This window comes from Monomorium pharaonis, chromosome 8, assembly GCF_013373865.1.
Source record: "Monomorium pharaonis isolate MP-MQ-018 chromosome 8, ASM1337386v2, whole genome shotgun sequence".
Lineage (NCBI taxonomy): Eukaryota > Metazoa > Arthropoda > Insecta > Hymenoptera > Formicidae > Monomorium > Monomorium pharaonis.
Window position 1 is genome coordinate 12508740 of NC_050474.1, and position 27140 is coordinate 12535879.

At 38.3% G+C, this 27140-nt stretch overlaps 1 protein-coding gene across 13 annotated transcripts in view; it reads right to left on the reverse strand.

Moving 5' to 3' along the window:
• The window catches only part of LOC105831069 (cubilin), a 644426-nt gene that overhangs the window by 303243 nt on the left and 314043 nt on the right, over nt 1-27140 (reverse strand). For all 13 annotated transcript variants that reach the window (XR_004964459.1, XR_004964460.1, XR_004964461.1 and 10 more), the window contains 3 exons: nt 5269-5514; nt 4977-5197; nt 4172-4354 (listed from right to left, as the gene is read on the reverse strand). Coding sequence is in view for 10 of the 13 variants with exons in the window: in XM_036291394.1 (XP_036147287.1) it covers nt 4172-4354; nt 4977-5197; nt 5269-5514 (650 nt within the window). In the remaining 3 variants the exon portion in view is untranslated. The remainder of the gene's footprint in view (nt 1-4171; nt 4355-4976; nt 5198-5268; nt 5515-27140) is intronic.

Genomic DNA, 27140 nt, shown 5'->3' on the forward strand with positions numbered 1-27140 from the left:
TTTACTTGGCTCTACAAGTCAAACTCGACAACATTAGCGGAGGTTCGATCTGCTGCGGAAGCAATCATACATCTTCACCAATCCTCGGAGAATCATCTCCGATAGAGGAACAGCTTTCACGTCCAAAGAATTTCAGAGCCACTGCCGTGAGGAGGGCATTGAGCATATGCTAATAACTACAGGAGTACCGAGAGCCAACGGCCAAGTAGAAAGGGTAAATCGCACCCTAATCCCACTATTGACTAAACTATCAGCACCCAAACCAAGCGAATGGTACCGATATCTAGAAACAGCCCAGAGATACCTCAACGCGATGCCGCATCGGAGCACGGGAGCGACACCGTTTCGATTAATGTTCGGGGTGGACGTCCGCCTGCAAGACGATCTACAGATTAAGGAGCTGCTGAATGATGAACTGATCGCCTCATTCGATAACAAGCGAGGAATTGCGAAGCCGAGCAAAGGAAAATATCCAAAAAATGCAGTCAGAAAACAGACGGAACTTCAACAGGCACCGGTCTTCCAATACTGGGAAGGCGATATTGTCGCTATTCGCCGTACGCAACACGGACCTGAATGCAAATTCGCGCCTAAATTTCTTGGCCTTTACGAGATCACCAAAGTCTTACATAACGACCGCTACGTGGTACGACGGATCGGAGAAGGAGAAGGACCCAAGCAGACCTCATCTGCAGCTGACTCGCTGAAGCCTTGGATTAGTGAGGACAACGAGGATTTGCTTCGCAGCGATCAAGAGGACGAGAGTGTCGGACATTCGGGGCGAATGCCCAGTCAGGACGGCCGAATGTGAAAGTGCGTGTACGACTACGACACACGGTTACTGGCGTGGATGGGTAAGGCAGATCGGGGCCTTATCACGATGTGTGGCGTGCGCGTCGTAGGAGGGCGTGATGAGAGGCGACAGCATGCGCAGACAGAGGTGCGCAGAAAAAGGAGACAGACGGGAAGGGACTGCCCGAGAGATCGGCAAGAATGATTTGTACGACCGCGTCCTCGCAAAAGATCCGTTTGAAGCATCATAAATAAAACCCAATACTTCATATATATATATACCCAGTGAACAATATGTTGTCAAAAAGATCTCTAAAAGATATCCTATTTCTGAAAATGATAACATAAAGAGACTTCTACAAGGTAAGGGACATAATAATGTCACAATGTTAATCAATGCGCCGTTTTTTGAGAACAGAAAGATATCATGAAACTGATATCTAAAAGATTTCTTAAATCGGATATCTTTAAACTGAAACTAGAGATAAAAAAATAAAATAAAAATTTCATTTTAAAAAAATTATTTTTATTAACAATACATACTAAATTTAGGACAAATTTTTATTGATTAATTAAATTTAAATTATATTATTTTATTTTATTCTTACTTGCCGCTGGAAGGTTTTGAACCCGGGACATTAGGATAACGAACCTTGTACTCTATCTGCTACGCCAATTTGACTCATCGATATGAGTACTTGTTATTGTCTACTTATACCTATATGTTATAAACTGACGCAATTATATTATTTTTTGTAAAAGCAATTAAATTTGGAAAATCTTAAAAATAAATAGCATTAATTTATTTACTTATTAATATTTTATTGTTAAATTAATCTTTTTCCATAAATCTCCACCTTAATAATTTGATGGAAATTGCGATTTATTTAGCACTAATACTTTGAAGCGTTTAAATGGTTAATTAGATGGTTAACTATATATATGTTCAGACTTCAAATGATTTTTTGCAGCGCTAAGTTTCCAAACCCTTCACCGGCAAAAAAATATACATGACTGATCCACGAAAGTATATTCATCCAATGTACACAGAAAGTACATTTGTATACATTTCGATAAGTATATGCACGTACATATATGTACCATGTACATATGTACATTCGAAGTGCATCAGAAATATCCTAGACAGATCCATAAAAGTATATTCATCCAATGTGAAAATACATTTAATATGTTCATTTCGACACGTACATACATGCATATGTATATATACAATAGGCGTTTGACATACATCATAAAGTATCCTAGACGGATCTACAAAGGTATATTCATCCGATGTATGTGAAAAGTACATTTATGTTCATTTCGATACGTGCATGTATATACATTCAATAAGTGTTTGATATACATCGGAAAATATCCTAGACAGATCCACGAAAGTATATTCATCCGATGTACATTTATGTTTATTTCGACACGTACATGCACGTATGTACATGTATGTAATGCATCGAAAAACATCCTAAACTGATCGATGAAAGTATGTTTGTCCGATGTACATGAAAGTACATTTATGTATATTTCAATACGTACCTGCATGTATATAAATACAATATACATACAATGTACATGGGGATGTATAAGTAATTAATCCATCGAAGTATATTTATATTATGTACATATGACGTATATACATTTATATCCATCCATAAATATTTATTTTATATATGTATAATGTCCTGTATATACTTTTCACTTTATGAATCAAGAATTGATATCCATAGAATATCGTGTGCTATTTGGGAGATTACTATTACCGTTATCAATAGTTATAACAAACGATTCTATCATTTATAGGTTATGTTAAACATGGAAATTATAATATTCTATCTTGGATATTGTCTGATAATAATATTATTGTATCAATTAAAGAAAATTTTGAATGCACAACATCATGACGCTGAAAGGTGTAAAAAATAGGAAAAAAACACGAAAATTTCCAAAGAAAACATAGCAAATGCCGCCATTTTAAATTTCTTTTACTGAACTGATTTTTCTTGCTACATTTGTTGAAATGGCATCTACATAGATATATAAATCTATAAAATATGTAGATGTGTGCAGAAATAATAGCAAAAAATATGAAATAATAAGAATTATCACCATAAAGACACTATTTTGGATTCGTCATATTAAATTTAATAGAATCATCGTTTACTACTTATTATTCAGATCCAGGTGGCAGAAATAATCCGACAGTAAATTTATATAAAGAAATAATATTGAACAAAGAAAAATTTGAGTTTTTCTGAATTCTTTGAAGTTTCTTCTGTCATATTGGGAAAAATAGTAAGAGATAGTGATAAACTGAAGCTGGATTCAAAATGTGCATATTTGAAAACTATAGGGCATGATGTTTTGCTGAGATTTTTTCTCGAAGAACTTGTGGAATGAAAAGAAAATAAATTTTTGGTCGTTCTGGGCCAAAACGGGCTAATCTTGATAAATAGCTGTAGCATGAACTAAAACGGGAAATTTTGACTTAAAAATTACAAAATGGTAGAAGTTTTTTAAAAAGCCTTTTTTCATAAAAAAAGTTATAAGCTCAAAAAATTATTAATCAATCGTTATGATTTTAGTTTGTGCTAGAGCCACAGATATGTACTACACATGTTAAAAAATTAAAACACTCGGTAGTTTTTTTAAAGTTTATCCGCCACACTTTTTCAGTACTTTTTTTAATAAAATATATTTAGATAATGAATTGCATAAATCGATTAAAAAATTTTTTTTCTTGTAATTGAATAATATCAAATTATACTTAAAGTTAAAAAAAATTATTTTATTTGCTTTAAAAGAAATTGTAAAAAATTTTTTTATTTGTTTTTCTGAGAACAATAAGCCTCCTTAAGTTGCAATGTTTAGCAAATTTTTCTAAAATTAATATTTTTAAAATGTTGATCACAATATTTCTCGCTTACTGAGATGATTCCTATACTATTAAAATTAGTTATTTCATTAATTCATTAAATATTACATGATTTTGTTTCAATTTAATTCTGAATGTTTTTAAGAACGGACAATTACAAAAATCGATCCTTACAGGAATAATTGCATGCGTATATGCGAAATCACTTGCAAATATTTTCGACTTTTATAATAAGTGCAAGCATTTTTAAATAATAATTGTAAAAACATAATATACATTCATCATCCTTTCATATAAATAAAATTTAGTCGGTTAATCATATAGACCATTTTTGGCCCTTATAAGCTCTCCTCCATTCTATTATAAATAGTTATGTTTTAAAGATTTTTTTAATTACTTCTAAAAAATAAAATAATATTCCATTTACTCTTTCCATATACACTTCCTTTCTTCTATGTATAAATAATTAATAATAAATTAATATATTATTACCTAGTGGATCACCTTCTACGGAGAAGAGTTCGAAGTTTAAGAGTATCTGCTGACTTGGCCGAACTCTTATGAACCAGTTGCAAGTTTTACTAGTTAAGTTTCTTGCCGGACCGTCGTATTTATTCGGGAAATTTGGACTAGTTATTATACCATAATTTAGACTACTAATATTTGATCCACAATCTATAAGTAATAATTTGAAAGAATTAATATTAGAAATAACAATTCAACTATATTCTAAAATTAAATTTTTATTTTTTTTAATTATAATCAGTAATTAACATTAACATAATCAAAATTAAAATTGCATATTTAGCAATATACATACTTATAAAGCATATTACATTATATTTATATTGTTTAATTTGAAATTAATGTTATACAGGGTGTCGGTAAAACTTTATACAACGCTCACAAGTAGGTAGAGCACATTAAACTGAACAGAAAAGTCCTTTATCGTTTTGCAATTTTCGCAATAGTTAATAAGTTATTGATTACACGAGGACACAAAAAAAGTGGTTGGTCCGGCGAACCAGACTAGTCAATTCTTATGTATTTTGACTTCCTGTTTGTAAACGTTGTATAAAGTTTTACACGACACCCTGTATAACTATAAACTTGGTGTTTATAGTTTACCGTAGGAAAGATATAAAAATTTTTAATTTAATTTAATTTAAAATTCGTTTTTTAATTTAATTGAAATAATGTAACAATATAATTTTCAGATTTAGAGTTAAGTATGGAAATATTATAAATTTAGTTTTTTTTTCTTTTCTACAAAAAACATCAAAGTTTATAAGCGTACCTCCAAAAATAGGTTTAGCGATCTCAAAAGTATAACGTGCTTTGAAGCCACTGTAAACAAGCTCAGAATCGGAATGTAAGATCACTTTTAAGCCAAGGGCACCAAGATTTGACTCCACCGGGCCTGGCGCGGTAGCGCCACAATATCTCCCTATCAACTTTTCTGTATCGTCCCGATACATATTGTAAATCTCCAACCAGTCTTCCTGGCAGAGTTCGTATCTGATAAATAAATCAAATAACATTGATTTTAGTATGTAACGTAATATGATATGTAATTGTAATTCACTCACCCGTAACGTCCCACTGTGACATTATCGTTTCTTGTGCGAACCTTAAAGTGATCGAAAATCAAAGCAACCTGTTCGTTTGGCGTTGCCAAGAAGAAATACGTGCAATTTGTGTCGCTCGGATAATTACTAGGATATCGCGGTGAATTAAATTCACCACGTTTACGAGAAGAACTGCGATAAGTGAACGTACAACTGCCATCGGGCGCCGCAGTGCCTGGTATCTTATATTCCGTTTCAAAAACGTACCTATCAATGATATAGTAATATTATATTATATGTTACATATATCACATTTAAAACATAAGCAAATCTTAGATAGCAATTTGCTGACAGCATTGCAAACCAAAGTGTATAATAAGTACACACTTATATGTATAACATTATGCATTTATATGTGTAATTTTATTTTACTTGTAAAAATAATACACTATGCTGCATAAAAAATTATTTTTCACATTTAAATATGTAACTTAACACGTTTTATTGTGATTTTTTTTTAACTGAATAAACTCATTTATTTAAAAACCATTACATATGAAAGAGTAACATTTGTAAAATATGTAATACTTTTTTCATTCAAAAATATTTAAAAATAAGTAAAAAGCGGGAACTAATCGGGGACGTTTTCAAAATAATTTGTCTTGCGGTGTTCACTCTAACTCATAGGTTATACAAAATAAAAAACGGATTTTGTTAGTAACTTATTTTCTCTTGTCCTTTAACGAAGGATTTTGAAAAATTTTCACAAAATAGCGTCAATTTAAAATCAAAGTTACGACTTTTGCATTAAAAAATTGGCTATTTTTTATTTCTAAAATAAGCTGTAGTCATTGAAAAATAAAATCCTTCGTTCAAGGACAAGCTTTTTATATCTAAAATAAGTGTGCAAAATTCTATTAAGATCATTGCAATAGTTTTTGATGCTATTTGAAGCTATTTCATGAGATTATCATATTATTATTATTATATTTATTATTTAAATTTTCAAAAAAAAAAACAGTAAGAAATTTTATTCTGAAAAATTGTTGGCTGTTATACCAAAATTCTTTTTCTTTTAAGCCGGTGTATGTTGCTGTTGATAAGTTTACCGAGGTTCATCATTTTTTAAATTCAGCAGACTATCGTATAAAAACTTGGCAGTTCATATCAAACAATTCATATCAAAAGGGTTATCTGAAGATGTACTTTCTAGTTTTTCAAGTATGTCTCTATCTTATGGCAGGCCAGGTAAGAGAATAGTTATAAGTGTTATAATTTTATTTAAAAAAATACTGTATTGCAACTGTGTGGCTCTTAAATTAAGATATTGTACAACCGTATCTTTTTTAGATTATTAAAATAGGTAAAAAGCATGAAATCTTGTCTGAAACAACAAAATACACAATTTATGTCACCCAGCTGGCCTGCCGATGATGTGGTCAGAGGCTGCAATATCGGATATATATTCATACGGAGGCCCAAGTATTATTTGTAAGGATTATTTGTTTTAGTCTATTTAGTAACTGTCATGCATTTCACACAAGTTCGATATGTCGATAAGACACAGAAATATACCGATAAGGCTCTTAGTCAAATCAAAAACTAAATCAAAAAGTAAATATTAAAATACTTTATTATTCTCAAAACAATTAATTCTAATTAATACCATTCTTTTCATACATTTACAAAGATCACATTCAAAATTTTTATTCATATTTTTGATTCTCTAACTCATTTTTTTGTAAATCGAGACATACATGAGACGAAAGACTACAAAATGACTACGAGTCGATTTCTCAAATATGGTATAACACGTCATCCCATATTTTACTTTTCATTCTTTTTGCATCAATTTAATATAGCATTATATAGCAATAACATTATATTGCTATTTTATAGTTAAAATTGTAGTGGGTACGGCGGAGGAGAGGAAAATTAAGGACGGGAGAGTGACTAATGAGAGGGGAGGCGTGGAGAATGAAGGAGTTAATTAAGGTTAAGGTTATGGAGGCAAAGGGTATGGAGGAGATGGGACTTAGAAAGAGAGAGGAAGTGAAGATAATACGGAAGCAGAAAACAGAGAAGAGGACAGAGAGAGGGGCAGGAGAGGAGGAAGGAAAGGTGAGGAGGAGAGAAGGAGGAGAGGGGTTGAACGGAGGAGCGGGTGAGCAGGAGGTCAGGGAAAAATTGGAGAGAGAAGCGGGCGGCAAGGAGGAGAGGCAAAGGGAGAAGCAAAGAGAGAAGAAGAGAAGGAACGAGCAGGGGGGAAAAAAGGAGGCTAGAGGAAGAGAGCGAGCGCAACTGAAGGAGTAGGAAGTTGAAAGAATGCGTACGAGCGAAGGAAGAAAAGGTTATATGTATTGTAAAATGTATTGTATATATATATATATATATTGTAAAAAGGTGTAGAAAATGTACAACATGTAAGAGAGTAGAAGGAGGAAGTGATGTATGGGGTTTGGTGCACCCCACAAAATCCGGCCCTCCATTTGGGAAGCCCGGAATAAACTCTATCAGTTAAGATTGTCGTTAAATTGTAATGGTAGATTTATATTGATTATTCTTTTGCAATTATTGATAATAAACCTATTTTGTCCATGTTTCAATTAATGCCCTTGAAACATATAATCGTGTGCCAGTTTGTAATAGAAAATAAAAGCGTAGTTCTTACGGACATTTCTCAAGTTTGTCAACATTGCAGGTGACAGCTTGTGTTTCTTAAAGGCCATAGATCACATTCACAATTTCCATAAGAGTCACGCTTTTATTTCCCATTACAAGCTGGCACATGAATGTATGTTCCAAGAGCATTAAGTGAAACATGGACAAAATTATTATCAATAACTGTAAAAGAACTACTAAAAGAAACACTAAACATAATTATAACAGTACAATTACAATTTAACTACAAATAAAAATTTTTTTGAATGTGATTTTTGTAAATGTATAAAGAGAATTGTATTAATTATAATAAATTGTTTCGGCAACAACAAAGTATTTAAATAATTACTTTAGTTTTTCGATTTGACTAACAAAGGAACGGACAAAACTGTTTCTCACCGATTTTAATGAGCTTTGGATATATTGTAGAACATAAAAAAATATTAGACTCATATTTTTTCTTAGCTGCGTTTAGGGATTGAAACCACCCCTCGAAAATAATGCATTTTTTCGTTTTTGGCGAACATCTTTAAAAATATAAGGTTTACGAAAAAATGTGTTACAAAAATTTTATGGCATTTTATACTCTTCACAATAGCATATTTAGATTTTTCAAAAATTTCAAATTTTTTAATTTACCCTACCCCACTCCTTTTTTTCAACATTTTGAAAATTTTGAAAATTTAAAGAGCATTAAAAGCCGAAAAAAGAGCATTAAATTGGGCGTAATTTTTACGTCAAATCTAGCCTGGAAAAACACATCTCTTGTCTTACGTTAAGTTCACATTGTTTTGTATAAGCTTAAATTCAACAAAAATGCTCTCTCAACTGCATTAAAGATCAAATTTGTGACTGCTCTTATTTTGATGCACATAGACTATTGTTGTCTGGTTTATCACGGTGATGAGTTGAATACGGTGCTATAACGACTAGTGAACTACTGCATCAGGATTATTTTTAACCTACGCTTTGATGTTCATATCACGCTATATAGCCATCAGCTGAGTTGGCTCTCTGTGGAGAATAGACGACTTTATTTTTTTGGTTGTCAAATGTTTCGTATTCTTCACATGCATTCGCCCTCTTATCTTTCTGAGATGTTCACCTTTCTTGAATCACTGTTAAGAAGATCAGACCGCCTGTTGGTTCATCACAGATTTTTCATATTCCTCATTACATAGGACTTCTACGTTTAGAAATTCTTTCCAATTTTCTGCGATTTATTTTTGGCATTTGCTTACGTGTAGTATTACAAAATCCCTTTTTGTTTAGTAGCTTTAAAGAGAGTCTTAACTCATCCCTTTTTGCATCGGAATTGGGTTGAGTGCCTATGTTTTGTTTAGTACCCTATGTATTATCACTTAATCTTAATTTTCTTATAATGAACGTTTGTTTTTTATAGTTTATCTAGTTGTTTTTTTTTCTTATTATATGATTTATATTTTATTTTTTATTTATACTCAGTTGTAGTTTATGCTGCTTGCACATTACTATATTATTGTCATGTACTTATTTTACTTTGCTGTAATGCTTAAATATCTTCTGTTATTTCTTACTACTCTAGTTGCAAACTTAGTAATATTCATGCTGTTTACATATTACTTCATTAAGGTTATGTATTATTATTTTACTTCGCTGTAATACATGGCATACATAAGATTGCTATATCTGTTAATTTACTATATCTTTGCCCTTCAGCTTATGCTTGGGCATAATAAACAAATCAAACCAAATCAAATCAAATTTCTCTTTCTCTCTCTCTCTCTCTCTCTTTCCCTCTCTTTTTCTCTCTTTCTCTCTCTGGAATGAAGTAGTCGAACATCGTTCCGTCTTTATAGTGTGTTTTGAGAAGAAAAGAGAGCAGGAGGGAAGTACAAAAGTGGTGTGGTGATAGTTCCATAAATCTGCGCCAACAAGAATTGTTATCCAGCCGGGAAATGCAGATTTATAAATAGCTAGATACATTTCTAATCATGTGTGTAGCCGACGTTGTGACAAGCAAGCACTGACGTGGATGGAATCTGCTAACGTGTAGCGAATTCGATGGCGACGGAGCACGTGTCGACGATCGATAAATTTGTAACGACCGAATTTTTCCATTTAGACTAGCTCGTCGGGATCTAGGGTGTAGGAAAGGGTCCCTGAGATAACAGACTGATTGCGTATACGAAATTATAATATATATAACAGAATATCCGTATGTACAATATCTACAAAATATATACAACAGAAACGTGAGTTTTGCTTCGATCAGCTGTTCGATGATCGCGTGCGGCGCTTGGTGACGGTCGCGAGGTTCAATGACGCGACGGCGGGTAATGCCCTGCGGCGAGGCACTTGTGTTTCATGGCACGACGCGGCGGGCGATAATTGCCTGTGCTCAAGTTCGGTGACGGAACGTGAAGCGGTACGGAACGTGAAGCGGAGTTGTTTTCTTTTCGTTCCGTCGGATTCTCGCTGTCGAAAAAAACATCGTATCGACATGTATTTTTTTTTAAATTGTTTAGAAAAGAATAAACTTTCAGAATCTGAATTAATATTAGCAAGATTTTAACGAGAAACTTGTGCAAAATGATAACAAACTTTTACTTTTTTTAATTAAAAAACACATGTTTGGTTTTCATGCGATACAAAAGGTTCGCACTTAACAAATCAAACTTTCGCCTAGGGATTCTGAAAGTAGAGTCTTTGCTCTTTAAATTAAAAAAAAGTACATATAATTTGGATGATTTTTCGCAAAGTTGCATCACTTTGAATATTGCCTAAAAATCGGTCAAAAATTTTGTTTCGTTTTTTTTTGCGTTAGTGTATTAGTATTTATATATTGTTACGTTCGATGAAAATTTTTCAATGATTTCATCTCACGTTCGCGCACCGCGCTCTCGCGTGCTCCGCCGGAGCACCCGTCTCACCGAGCGCTCCCCTCCCCACGAAATCAGACGCGCGGAGTATCAGCGCGTACACCCTACGCTTATACTCTTTATTAATTTTATTGTTATCACGTGCGTAATTATTACCTCAATTGTTAAAGCTCAAACCCATCGAATCATGCCGCGTATAGTTAAAAATTTCATTAAAAGAGCAACATTCTTTCGTCGCCTTTCTATTACTATTAACGACAGGGTGCAACCGCCACCCCTCAACTCTCTTGTTAATTGATAATACTGCAATCCGTCGCAGTCATGCTATAGGTCTTTCACATTATTAGTAACCTGGAATAATGTGAATAGTTGAAAACCATGCGGTTCACGCGTGACACCCTTGCGCTACCGAAGAGTCGGTCCAGCCGCGGAGCGCGTGTACCAAGTGGGATAGCAATAGCTCGAGCATTATTCCAATCGGGAAGTATGAGTAAGATAGAATAAGTAAAGTAATTACAAAGGTATGCGGTTTAATTGCTCCGCTCACAGAGGTGATAGGGGGAAGGCGAAGGAAGCATTCGAACGCTAATCACCCTGGCTACCTCTTGACCGAAGTTTATATTGATCCGAATAAAAATTAGAAACTATGAAAATTCAAAAGTAATGGTTATTTGTCGCGGAATTTTCCATGGATTTGAGCTTCCCTACACCCGCGTACCCCTAGGACCCCCTAGTTTTCGGGTATATAAGGAGCGCGAGAGCCTCAGGAAGGAGCATTCTCGCTCCCATAACGAGTCGCGCTGCCAGTAGACGTTACTCTGAAAGTACTATCCACGCGATAATTATTAGCCTTCGTGCTCTTACTACTACAAGGTATACGACATCGAGACTATTAAATTCTTGATAGAATTTAAACAAGAAACCGAGCAGTGCGTAAGTAATATCTCTCGTACATACAAGCGCCGTAAAATCATTGTCAAGTGTAGACTCACGCAACTTTGTTTAAAATAAAGTTTTTGTTTTCTCTCTCTTAAAAAGAAAAATCTGTTCAATATAACTGTTTCTTTTTTTTTTATATATACCTAGTGGCTAAAAAAAAAAATCTATTAATCCGCGAAAAATTATTAAGTGGGGCAAAATACGGGGCAAAACCATCCTCGGTGCTCCCAAAAATATTCTGAAGCGATATAGCGACTTCCCTGAATCCTCATCCTGGAAGCTGGGCGCTACGATTCAGGCGCCTGCTTCCTCCCTGAACTTCAAGCCAGGGGCGCCTACCGGGGCGCTTAAGCTAGAAGGTGTCCAGGGGACAACGGGCGCCTATTAAGGCGCTTCTCATCCCCTACGTCGTCCCTCCATCTAAACTGTGCACCATAGGGCAGCCCATAGGGCGCTCTCCGTCACAAACGCCCCATCTTTCCTTTGGCGTGGGATTTGTTGCGCCCTCCCTGGGCGCTCCCCCCTCACGCAGTCTACGCCTTGTCGCAATTAGTACGCTCTTCCTCCCAATAATATCCGAGAAAGTACCCACAAAAGAAAAGAGGTACTCTCCTTTTTTTTTTATTATCACTTTTGGCCTAAAAATCAATTCCTAAAAAGCACCACTAAAAACCGCGTCATTCACGTGACAGGCAGTAACAACGCGAATAATAATAAGAATAACTATCATTGATCTCTCTCTCTTTCTCTCTCTCTCTGTGTTGACGTACTCTCGGTCCGCGTCCGTGTGGAACGGAACAAGACGGGTAAGAACAGAACCCGAGTCAATCTCTCACATACCTTCCGTGGGATGGTACGGGCTGCCCGCTAGGGCGCTTATCCCCTGCACTCCCCTCCTTATTCCGTAAGGCAATGGGCTCGCCTATTTGGGCGCTTTACCCCCACGGACTTATACAATCACAAACTTAATAGATTGACTCGATTTCTCATCTAACCCAGCAAAATTACACCGATTAAACATTTCTATAAAAATTAAAAGAAAGGAAAATAAATATTAACAGAGAGAAAGAGAGGAACATTACACAAATTACACAACTCTTGCAACACTCGCTTATCCAAATTTACCTGCCTGACACGTGTCTTTTCTATATAATCATGGGTTCGGTTAATAAATTTGGTTCACTACCAAACAGTGCGACATCATGCCACGGTCTCGCCGAGGAGGACGGAAGCGGCAAATCAAACGATTAAAATGGCGTCTTATCGAGGCTGGAACGTTCGACCCGACCGTCTTCGATCAACCTCCGCCCCCCGACACCTCCCCGAGACGCCACGGATCACCGGGCCCGTTTGGGCTGCCGCCTCCACAGCCTACCCCCTGCACCCGCCCAGTTCCCCCGGCACCACCCTGCCATAGCGCACCAAACTTCGCTCCCTTCAGGCGCCCGCCGCCCCGGTTACCCCCAGGGACCGACATAGCCCCTATACGCGCCCCCACGCGTCCCGCTAGAGTGGACCGTCAGGCCCGTCCACCCCAGCGACAAGGCCCCCGCATCACTAGCGACGAGGCCTTCGTCGGGTCGCTCCCCAAACTCGCCTTATCCGGCAAAGCGACCCCTCGGTCCGTAGAAACTTATAGAAGGCTTCTCAAGCCCTTCGAAGGAGCACCACCTCTCAAAAGAGCAAAACAAGCAGGAGAACAATAAAAACAGTTACGCTCCTGGGGAACTACGAGTTACGCTCGGCCCCCGGTTACTTCCTGCCTCCCCCAGGACGTAACAAATTGGTGACAGCGGTGGGATTGTTTCAGATAAAGGTCTGAAACACCCCCAGTTATCGTCAGATAATCTCTGAGGAAGATTCCTCAAGTAGACTCTTCTTTTCCCGCCCCGCGCCGTTGGGATCTGTTCACTTCCTCTTGTCTCTACGCATCAAAGCGCACTTATGTGCCCCATTCATCCGTGTACCTTGAAGGCCCCCTTCTTTTTCGCACCTCATGTGCCTACCACATATGAAAGATGGATTGCCACCGCTCTCTGTGTAGGGTCAATCTTCTATCAACATCGTACTGATAAAAATTTCTTGCTATGTGACAACTGCTACCTTCAAACCTCCGAGGAGACCCGTAGTGTGCATTACGTTCTTAAACTTCGTCATTACATTCATATAGGGTTTAATAAACACGTCGAAAGGTGTGCCTTGTGTCGCGTATCACTAGCCACCCCCAGCGCCTTGCGAAATTGTCGCGATTGTCCCCGAATCCTTTCACTCTTTACTCACCACGTGGAGAGTCACGGAGAAGCACCACACGAAGACTCTGACGCCACGATAATAACAATCTCTGAGAAAACTCTGTAAAATATCACCTTCTATTCCGCGTTTTATTAACGTTGAGCCCACAAAGCTTACGATAATATACTACGCGCTCCAGAACGCAGATATATTAATTACATAATAAAATTAACAATAAATCGGTTATTCTAAGTCCACTTAAAACTTGGGGTACGTTTTTACCCCACTCTGCCGTTTGACCTTTTCAAACACTCTACACGCGCAAATCCAGAGCGTAATGTTCAAGAAGGGAAGCTCTTAATATTAATTCCTTTCCTATTAACGAAACCTTTACGTGTGGCGGCAAAATCGTACCATCGAAAAGAAGTAACAATTAATCTCTCCCTTTGGTTTACTCCCCCATCCTGGTCGTACAAAATAAAACCCGATAATACAGATAAATCCACGCATGTACATTTACTCGTACTCACTACAACAAAAATAAAACAGCGGATTGCGAAGATAAATATTTTATTTAATCTCGCACATAAATTTAAGCAATTCTGCTGCTCTAAATTTTCCTCTCGGGCTTCATTATCAAATAGTACCATATGATGAGCCATAAAATGCCGTACAATTTCGTGTGCATAATTGCCCGACGGTAGTAATACCATTATCATTGGTATTACAAATACTATTATCATTTACTATCCTCATAATTTATCAATTGTCAATTCGATATATATATATATATTAACTCGCATAACCCTCAGCATATCCATTATTATAAAAAGCTGAAAAGATTATCAGATAGCATCCGCGTTTTAAATTACACGTACGATTACTATCAATAAAAATGAATCCCGACGACCTAATTGACGAGAAAGAAACTCTCGATTATAAAGAAATGATAAAGGAGCTGAAGCAAAGAGAGAGTGAATTAAAATATCGCACCGAAGCGATCGAAGGTATGATGAGAACGCTTACTAACGCCTTGTCCGGCCTCCACCTGCCACAACCTTCTACCTCCACGCCAAATGAGCAACCTAATGAAAATCCCGCATCACCGTTTTTGCCACCCCAAACTTCTTACGCCACTTTGAATATGACACCTGCGTCGTACTCTATAAATTCACCATACCCGAAATCATATATCAGGGACGCTCTCGATCTCGTGCCAAAATATGATGGGCATAACATTCCTGTATGGCAGTTCGCCCGCGCCTGTAAACGAGCGAGAGACTCCATACCGTCAGTAGACGAGGCACATTTTGTTAGACTACTCCGCAATAAATTAAATCACCATGCCTATTTAGCAGTAGAAGATGAAACCCACCTCACCGTTGACAAGTTCTTAGATACACTCAAACGAACCTTTGGGCCAGGAAGAAGCTCGAATTACTACCGCGGCCAATTAAGCATTGTTTATAAAAAACCCTCGGAACATATACTAGATTATATAGGGCGCATTAAAGATCTCCGGACGGCAATAATAGAGGGAGATCAAACAAATCTCAATCGTTCTCTGACAGAACCTGAAACATCTTCTATAGATTCATTCACGCTAGAAGCTTTCTACGAAGGATTACCCAGAGAATATCGCGTCGAGCTTAAGGCAGAGGGATACCATAATCTCACTGACGCTTGCTCGAAGGTAATTACCATAAGTAAAAGGTTAGAGAGGGAAGAAGCGCGAGAAAGGAATTCACGACCCGCGCGCAGCGACGCCGCACCTACACGCACCCTGCCTCCCACTAGAATTCTCCAACGCGATGATTCATCAACGAATAACGCAGGTAGCCCTTATAATAATCGCGAACAGAAGATTTGCGGATATTGCAAAAATTTTGGCCATCTGGTACATGAATGTCGTAAGCGACAGTACCACGAGAGTACTTCCGGTAACAATAATAATAATAACAGAAATAATTACAACAATTATAATGGAAATTATAACAACAATAACAATCGGCCACGAAATAGTAATAGCAACAATAATACTACTCCTAATGGAGTAGTTAAAATTTCGGAAAACCAGCCAGAGGCCTCGGCCAATGGGACGCACCGAGGTCTTGGAAAGGCTCGTCCCGTTCTTCCCTTGGACTACTCCCAAAACCCATCTACATCCTACGAGCCGCCAGCGGAAGCGTACCCTCCGTCGAGCTCGAATCACCGTCCTTCTATGGACCAACCGCTTTCATGCTCGATACAGGAGCACAGCCAAACATAATTAAACAAGGATGCTTGCAAAGGAAAATTGAAGTAAACAATCAAGAAATTTTACAACTCACAGGCATTACGGAGGACGCCGTTAACACCTTGGGCTCAATTCAAGTTCAAATCTTCAACATACTAGTAACTTTCCACGTCGTACCGGACGACTTCCCTATCATACAACAAGGTATACTAGGTACCTCTTTCTTTACGGAACACAATGCCTGTATAGATTACAGCAATAGTACGGTCACTTGGCATAACTGTGCCATCCCATTTAAAGAACAAGAAACGGTGGTAATTCCACCACGAACCAATACCGGATTTGTTATCCGAGTATCAAATCCCGAAATTAAAACCGGCTATCTACCCCGATTGCATATTTGCGACGGAGTCTTCGCAGGAGATTCATTAGTGACCTGCATAAATAACAAGGCTTATATCCGTATCATAAATACGCTCGACCGCAAAATAGAAGTTATAATACCTACAATAAAACTCAGAGAAGTTACCGAAATTTCTAACGAGCCGAAAAACGCCTCTAAAACCAACTCACTTAACTCTGATCAAGCAGATCTACACAGTTCTCAACTCCTCGAATCCTCTGCATCAATTAAATCTACATCATTCGAAGCTAAACAAAACAAGATCACTAATCGTCAAGAATCGCTTTTTCTCACATCCAACTACGGCATTTCCCCTGCCCCTTCGTCTTCTAATTCTAACTTTAATAATACTACCACTTCTTTTACTAATTCTAATACTCCTTCTAGTGCCGCGCGCACTTGCTCTCTCATGGGATCCTTCAGCCGTGCAGAATGCATGCGCCCCCATGAGAAACCTTTTTCTAGTGCCAAATGCACTCACTCCCATTCGGGATCTTCCAATTTAACTAGTTCTCATTTCCCCTCCCCTCTCGTGCCGTACAAACCCGAAAAAGAAAAAGTTATGATCAACAACATAAAAGAAAACGATACTGATTACAATAAGAAAGAAACCGTCATTAATAAAATTGCATCAGTTAAGGAGAACATGGAGAAAGAGGATTCAAAGAGAGTTACTTGGACTATGGGCGAGAGGATATCGGCCGTTCTAAAATTATTAAGGCTTGATCACCTTGTTCCATTCGAAAAGGAAAACGTTATTACATTAGTTACCAATTATTGCGATCGATTCTATATACCTAACGAATATCTGGATAAAACGCAGTTGCTAACACATAAAATTATAACTACCGACGATGCACCGGTGCATACTAAACAATACAGATTTCCACCGATACATCGCACCGAAATAACGCAACAAGTTAATCAGCTTATAGATAGAGACGTTATTATACCCTCAACTTCCCCTTATAATTCGCCTATTTGGATAGTGCCAAAGAAGCCAGATTCATCAGGCAACAAACGATGGCGAATGGTGATAGACTATCGTAAGCTCAATGAAAAAACAATTGGGGACGCGTACCCCCTCCCTAACATTTGTGATATTCTCGATCAATTAGGCGGTTCCAAGTACTTCTCCGTATTAGATCTTGCTAGCGGGTTCCACCAAATTCCAATGGACCCCATGGATGCACATAAGACTGCATTTTCCACTCCTCACGGGCATTATCAATTCGCACGCATGCCGTTCGGATTGAAAAACGCTCCTGCCACGTTCCAACGATTAATGGATCAGGTTCTGAGCGGGCTACAAGGAATTGAATTGTTCGTTTATATGGATGACATAGTAATATACGCGAGTTCATTAAGAGAGCACGATATAAAAATAGATAAACTGATGACGCGGTTACGATCTGCTAATTTGACCTTACAACCGGATAAATGCGAATTCCTTCGGCGTGAAGTGTCATATCTAGGGCATATAATTGGAGAAGACGGGGTCCGTCCTGACCCACAGAAGATATCAGCCGTCGAAAAGTTCCCAGCACCTCGCAACATTAAAAATATCCGTCAGTTTCTCGGTCTAGCCGGCTATTATCGCCGATTCATACCGCAATTTTCTAGTATTGCTTCTCCATTATCTAACTTGCTAAAAAAGGATGTTCAATTCATTTGGAATGATAAAACACAGCACGCGTTTGACACACTTCGCAAACTATTATGTAACGAGCCGATACTACAATTTCCGGATTTTGAACGCGAGTTTATACTTACCACTGATGCCTCCAACTTTGCAATTGGCGGTGTATTGAGTCAAGGGGAAATAAACCATGATCTACCAATCGCTTACGCGTCTCGAGTACTAAATTCAGCCGAGAAAAATTATTCAACTATCGAAAAAGAATTGTTAGCCATCACATACTGCGTTAATCATTTTCGACCTTATCTTTACGGACGTACGTTTACATTAATCACCGATCACCAACCATTGACGTGGCTACACCGTGTAAAAGACCCGACGTCTCGCCTTATGCGTTGGCGTTTAAAACTCGAAGAATTCGATTATAAAATTGTGTATAAGAAGGGAATTAGTAATAGTAACGCTGACGCTCTGTCTAGAAACCCCGTAGCAATTAATCTGATTCATTACTCAATAATGCCTATCCGAAAAAAACCCCGCCTTGATTCCGCCATCCTCTCATCATCCGAATCTGACGACACCTCTGAATCCGATGATGAGCGATCCAGGAAACAGCCTGCTGGGGCAAGGGTTGACGTCAGAGACATGACAACGCCCGTGGCACCTACATCCTGCGGAAATTCTGAGGATTCTCCTATACCAAAGCTCATAATCCGCCACCGCAGGAACGAGCCTCCGGTAGTTTTACCCGCCCCCACCGAACCAATCAGTTCGCAATACGAGTTAAGGACCGGGCGAAAAACTAATTTTGAGGAATTCTTCCATGAAGAAGAAAGCGATAGAGATTCGCTACCTGACCTAGAGTCTCCAGCAGACTCTCCTGCCAAATCTCCCAACACTTCTAATAACGAAACCCCCGACCAACTTCTAGATTCCACGCCGACAATTTCGCCAGACATCTCATTATCTAGTAATTGTAAAATACAAGAAAGTCCCCTACCTTTATTAAGTAGAACTGATAACCTCATCATATTAATTACTGGTAACGGTCACCCCCTGTGCGACGGAGCGCAGGAACTACTCCAAGCCAACAACCTGCCTCCCCCTGATGATCTTGCTCTCGGAAGAGCCCGTGTTCACTTTTCATGGCACCGCGACCGCCATGTCATCATGTTACCAGTAAAGGAAAGACGAACGACGCCCCTAGACGAACAAATACTTGATGAATGCCTCACTTCATTATTAGATGTAGTTTCAGAACTAGACTTACGCACCCTTAGCATACGGCTAACCGCTCAATTGGATTCAGTTTCATGGTCAACTATGGTCCAAAAGTTACAATCAACAATGATAGATCGACCTATAACTATCACTATTTGCAAAGGAATTACTTCCATCCCACTGGAAAAAGATAGAATTAAAATAATTAACGAACACCACGAGTCTGCTGTCGGCGGACACAAGGGCGTTACCAAGACATATCGGCTCATTAAAAAACGATACAGTTGGCCTAATATGAAAACACAAATTCAAGATGTGATTAGACGGTGCCACACTTGTCAGTTGCGGAAACTTGTTAGAAAGAAAACAAGACAGCCCATGATCTTGACCGATACGCCAGATCACGCATTCGATAAAATTGCATTAGATATCGTCGGGCCCCTTAAAACTACAAACGACGGTAACACATACATTCTCACTATGCAAGATTTGCTAACAAAATACTCGGTCTACGCGCCGCTATCTAATATTAGCGCCGAATCAACTGCGACTGCATTCGTCAATTATTTTATATGTCGATTTGGTTGTCCACGTAGCATCCTCACGGACCAAGGGCGGAATTTCATGAGTCAATTAATGAAGAGTATCACAAAAAAATTTCGCATTCAGCAACTTCGCACTACAGCTTACTACCCGCAGTCTAACGGATCACTTGAAAGATCACATATGGTCCTAATGGAATACCTAAGATGTTTCGTGCGTAAAGAGAACGATTGGGATAAATTTATCGAAAGAGCAAGCTTTTCTTACAATACTTCCGTTCATGAGGGTACCGGGTTTACGCCTCACGAACTAATCTTCGGTTCACCCGCACGAATTCCATCTGAATTCAACTCCGACCCTGAACCAGAAACCTATGGAAGTCGACTAATGAAAGTATTTTCTGAGATACGAGACCTCCAGCGCAACGCTAAGGAAAATCTAGATAAGGCTAAACAAAAATCGAAAACTTATTACGACAAACGCGTCAACGCAATAATTATTAATCCTGGGGATAGCGTCTTCCTAATTAATAATCTCAAAACTAATAAATTCGCCACTGAATACTTAGGGCCATACAAAGTAGTCGAAGTGATGGATCACGAAAATGTTAGGCTCGAAATAAACGGGACTACCCGCGTAGTGCACACTAATAAGTTAAAAAGGGCTTACCCCCGCAATGCGGGATGACCCTACACCCCCCCCCATTTTTCCTTTGCAATAACATTAATCTGTTGTTAACACTACAACACCTAAACACCGAGCATTCCCATTCAAGGTTCTTCAATTATCTCTTCCAGTGACTCCGACATATTTCGTCATAATGGAATCTTGAAGAACATCTAGCCGCGGTGTCCCACCCAACCCACGAAACGTCACATTTGGCACGTGGAACACTGAAATTTCAAGTGGCATATCCCAGGGGCCACCCTTCTTGTTCCGAATGGATATTAAGATCCTGACGGTAACTATCTTGATCCGCTGCACTCACGCCCTTATAGGCTACGATTGCAGCGGGTCACATACAAATAGCACACTCATCTCGCTTCTCGAGATCGAGGAATGCAGAATCCCTGAAGGGAAAGTTATAACTGAAACAGTACCAATACGGTTACTTGAGCTACCGGAGACCACGCATGTCAGCGTACTCTCCTGTAGGTTTGAAATAGAAAATATAATACGGAATAATGAGAAAATTAAGCGCAACCGATTCTATTTGTCATGCAACCTTGCCGATTGCGCCTATCTGCATGCTCACAAAAGATTTCGCGTTGGAAATATAACCTTTGACAAATTGAAAACAAATGTTGTGAATAGTAGATTGCTACCTCCCAGCAATCATGCTCATTTTTTCTTACCTACGTCTCCAAAGACTGGTATTAAGAATGTTGAAAGCTATATACATATAGCATTTAACCAAAATAAAATTAAAGTAAATACGTTGAAAAATAAAATTACCCTCCCCCACGGGATTTGCGAGTATTCGACACTACACTGCGTAGACGAAGAAGGGTACCACAATTATTGGTCACCCATATTCCACGACGGTTGCCACACTTCGCCAAATATTGTTGTACACCGCGGAAACGCGACAAAAATTTATTCCGACGCGCGCCCCATCGCATATTTAGTGCCGTTCGCTGACAAGAATCTCCTCGTATTTGTGCGTGAACGACAAGACATCTGTAATACCACTGTGCTACAAACTGAATACCCACGACTGATCATCACCATGGAGAACATCACCACACCAACCAATCCCGTGCCATATGACCAACCGCACCCTGTTACGGATCCCACGACGTCGTACCACATCACCAGCTGCATTTCGGAAACCCCTAAATCGGCCTACATCAAAGCCCTACTAGATAAGTGCGAGAAGGAAAGGATTGCGCTACAAATAGCCGCACACACCGCTCTATGGGATCCTGATCAATTTGCCTACACTATAACCGGCAGACCAGGACATTCAGCCCACATCCAAGGCGAGGCTGCACTAGTGTATCGATGCACACCCGTGCCAGTACAAATAAGAACCACAGATACATGCTACAAACAATTGCCAATTATTGCCAACGGTGCTCCCGGATACCTGGCACCAAGGACACGAGTGATCTCCGCGTTTGGTACCGAGGTCGAGTGCAATTCAGAGGAAGCCATCATCTTCCGCCTCGGAAATATCTGGACGCAGTTTCAGCCTCACCGGCGAAACGTTACCACCTCCACCTTGCCGGGACTAAACTACCTGCCTTGGGGATCACCTCCTCTAAAAACTGAATACGAAGTAGCAGGAAAAGTCACCTTGGACAATGCCCAACAGAGCACTCCATTAGAACAAGATACTTCCTATATCCAGCGCCAGCTTTATAAAATTTGTTGGATAACCATCTCTTTAATCAGTCTTGCACTGATAATAAGGCAGAGATGCTATAGGCGAAAGAAATCGCTTGTTAAATTGCCAGGAACTTGGCCTCACCGCTACATCGAAACTGTCGTGCATCCAAAGCGCATAGCAGAATCAAGGGAACGAAGTAGAGAGCCATACTCTATTTTAAATCACCGTGCTCAGCTTCTCCAAAGGCCAGACAGTCCTAGGACCCGACTACCATTACCTACACCTCGCCGAATTCAGCCTGAGATATTCAAGGAAATGACGGCGGTTTCTCGATCCCTCGACCGTTTGGAGAACCGGATAAACGAATGGATCCCCACGCCTATCGCCACAACAGCAGAAGTGGAAAATCACAGTGAACAAAACAGACAACGAATGTGCATGAATGCCCCGCGAAGGGGAACGTGAAGTGAACTACATTACAACTAAAAGAAAATACACCTTGTTAGGTAATTTCCTATGTAAAGAGGAAAAGAGTAGAATTCTTTTCTGTCATAATAAAAGGGTAAAGTAGAAATAGTGAAGTAACAGAAGATTTTCATTATACAAAAAAAAAAATATATATATATATATTAATTAATGATAATAATAATAGATTTCTTTTTATTGGAAGAAAGAAAAAAAAAATTTTCTTTTTCTTTTTTTTTTTCTCTCTTTTTATATATATATATATAATCACTCTCGTATCTTCTCTTTTCCCCTCACATTGTACGCCTATGTGCTATACATTTGTTTTTTTTCTTTTCTTTTTTTTTCATTTTGTTTATTAGCGGGAGCAACTTTCACTTTTTCTTTTTCTTTTCGTCTTTTCTTTTAAGTATGCGCGCCACGAATTTTTGTTACCAAAATTTTTCTTTATTTTTTATATATCGCAGTTACCCCTTTTTCCCTCAACGTATTTACTTTATTATTTTGGCAGGAAAACAACAGTTTTCCACAAATCTTCCGGGACTTAGAGGGAGTCGCTCTCTTTAAAAATCCAAGCAACTTCCTCTAACTCCCTTTGCGTACAATAGATCACAAGATCTCTTTCTTTCTTTAATTATAAGCCAGTAGTTATATATATAATAAATAAAGATATAAAAACTGATCACTATGATGTTAAAAATAGTGATCTGTAGAAAATTCGCGTTACTATTAAAATGAGTAATCACAGTGATACTCAGGGATATTATATGTCGTCAGTATTATTAATGTATTATTAGAATGCTGTAGCAATGTCAAGAATGAATTATTTGGTCAATCAAGTGTTAATGTCTCCAAGAACAAAGAAAAAGATATATATGTATATGTGTATAAGCAGGCATGTACGTACTGTGATACTTGATAACAATATATACATGTATCCTCAGCATTAATAACACTACAAGTACTCAGTTGCTGAAATCATTAAATTTTAAATATATTACAAAAACTCGTTGTCATGGTATAACACTACATGCCAGTAAAATAATAGAAAAATATTAAGGTCTCATTAATTCATTAATAACAAGTTTTGACAATTTTCAAGGAATAAAATCAAGTACCATTAACTCAATCAAGTATTAATGCACTTAAAAAAAATCTTCCTGTAATTAAGAAATACGGTATTTCCAGTATCACTAAATCAAATAAGAATTATATACATATATTAGGGACAATAGCCTATCGTTGATTTAAAAATCAACCTTTCACTCTTGGAGAGATTACTACTATTATTACTTAGGGATAATATACACATAGTTAAGTCTTAACTGACACAATTAAAAATTATTAAATGTTAAAAGGACTGATTGAAGATACTAATATAGGATATATTAAAAATCAAGTTGTGATATATAATGTAACATAAGTAGCATAAGTATAATTAAAATATATAATATAGCATAAAATAATTTATGTACGTGGTAGTATAGTATAGCATATTAATTTACTGTTAGGTAAGACATTAGGTATATTGCCAAGCGTTATTGAAAATTTATATATACTATTGTCAAAATTACGTATTAAGCAACACGCAGTATATAATTGTAATTCGTGATACGTCATTGTCAATTAATTCAGTATTAACAAGTAACCTTACAGTGATACCGATAAACACTGTATTCCTAATATCATTAGACTAGATGTATGTATATATATATATATATATACATACAAGACTACAGTTTACCATTGATCCAATGATCAAGCCCCTTCGGGAATCTATTACCATACTAAGAAATAATATATATATATTTTCAACATTAATAAACATTGTTAAGGACTATTAAACAAAAGTATTATTTTAAGATATATTGAATATCACAGATTAAGTCATTAGTGTAATATATAATATATATAGCCTAGAGAGAAATTATATTTGAAACCGTCACTATTATCAAAGATTATCAAACGTTAAGAACTCCACCAAATATGTCATTAAAATTATAGACTAAATATTATACGTTATACAGCCGTAATTCTAGTTGCGTCGTTATGAATCGAATAGAATAGTAACCGAGCGCGCAATATTATAAGCATGAGTTATTTGGTGAGTGCGTTGTATTTCGTTTCCTTTGAGTCGAGCGATATCGCAACGTTTTCACTCTGTCTCTCTCTCGCGACATCGTCTTTCCTTCGAGAGCCAGCAACCTTTTCTTTTCTTTCTTTCTTTATTTTTCGTGACCATAATTATGCTCAAATAAATTAATTTAATCTATTGATTTAATCTAGTTGAGTCGCGACATCTCCGATATCGCTCTACCATAAGGAGGGGGGTGTTACGTTCGATGAAAATTTTTCAATGATTTCATCTCACGTTCGCGCACCGCGCTCTCGCGTGCTCCGCCGGAGCACCCGTCTCACCGAGCGCTCCCCTCCCCACGAAATCAGATGCGCGGAGTATCAGCGCGTACACCCTACGCTTATACTCTTTATTAATTTTATTGTTATCACGTGCGTAATTATTACCTCAATTGTTAAAGCTCAAACCCATCGAATCATGCCGCGTATAGTTAAAAATTTCATTAAAAGAGCAACATTCTTTCGTCGCCTTTCTATTACTATTAACGACAGGGTGCAACCGCCACCCCTCAACTCTCTTGTTAATTGATAATACTGCAATCCGTCGCAGTCATGCTATAGGTCTTTCACATTATTAGTAACCTGGAATAATGTGAATAGTTGAAAACCATGCGGTTCACGCGTGACACCCTTGCGCTACCGAAGAGTCGGTCCAGCCGCGGAGCGCGTGTACCAAGTGGGATAGCAATAGCTCGAGCATTATTCCAATCGGGAAGTATGAGTAAGATAGAATAAGTAAAGTAATTACAAAGGTATGCGGTTTAATTGCTCCGCTCACAGAGGTGATAGGGGGAAGGCGAAGGAAGCATTCGAACGCTAATCACCCTGGCTACCTCTTGACCGAAGTTTATATTGATCCGAATAAAAATTAGAAACTATGAAAATTCAAAAGTAATGGTTATTTGTCGCGGAATTTTCCATGGATTTGAGCTTCCCTACACCCGCGTACCCCTAGGACCCCCTAGTTTTCGGGTATATAAGGAGCGCGAGAGCCTCAGGAAGGAGCATTCTCGCTCCCATAACGAGTCGCGCTGCCAGTAGACGTTACTCTGAAAGTACTATCCACGCGATAATTATTAGCCTTCGTGCTCTTACTACTACAAGGTATACGACATCGAGACTATTAAATTCTTGATAGAATTTAAACAAGAAACCGAGCAGTGCGTAAGTAATATCTCTCGTACATACAAGCGCCGTAAAATCATTGTCAAGTGTAGACTCACGCAACTTTGTTTAAAATAAAGTTTTTGTTTTCTCTCTCTTAAAAAGAAAAATCTGTTCAATATAACTGTTTCTTTTTTTTTTATATATACCTAGTGGCTAAAAAAAAAAAATCTATTAGTCCGCGAAAAATTATTAAGTGGGGCAAAATACGGGGCAAAACCATCCTCGGTGCTCCCAAAAATATTCTGAAGCGATATAGCGACTTCCCTGAATCCTCATCCTGGAAGCTGGGCGCTACGATTCAGGCGCCTGCTTCCTCCCTGAACTTCAAGCCAGGGGCGCCTACCGGGGCGCTTAAGCTAGAAGGTGTCCAGGGGACAACGGGCGCCTATTAAGGCGCTTCTCATCCCCTACGTCGTCCCTCCATCTAAACTGTGCACCATAGGGCAGCCCATAGGGCGCTCTCCGTCACAAACGCCCCATCTTTCCTTTGGCGTGGGATTTGTTGCGCCCTCCCTGGGCGCTCCCCCCTCACGCAGTCTACGCCTTGTCGCAATTAGTACGCTCTTCCTCCCAATAATATCCGAGAAAGTACCCACAAAAGAAAAGAGGTACTCTCCTTTTTTTTTTATTATCACTTTTGGCCTAAAAATCAATTCCTAAAAAGCACCACTAAAAACCGCGTCATTCACGTGACAGGCAGTAACAACGCGAATAATAATAAGAATAACTATCATTGATCTCTCTCTCTTTCTCTCTCTCTCTGTGTTGACGTACTCTCGGTCCGCGTCCGTGTGGAACGGAACAAGACGGGTAAGAACAGAACCCGAGTCAATCTCTCACATACCTTCCGTGGGATGGTACGGGCTGCCCGCTAGGGCGCTTATCCCCTGCACTCCCCTCCTTATTCCGTAAGGCAATGGGCTCGCCTATTTGGGCGCTTTACCCCCACGGACTTATACAATCACAAACTTAATAGATTGACTCGATTTCTCATCTAACCCAGCAAAATTACACCGATTAAACATTTCTATAAAAATTAAAAGAAAGGAAAATAAATA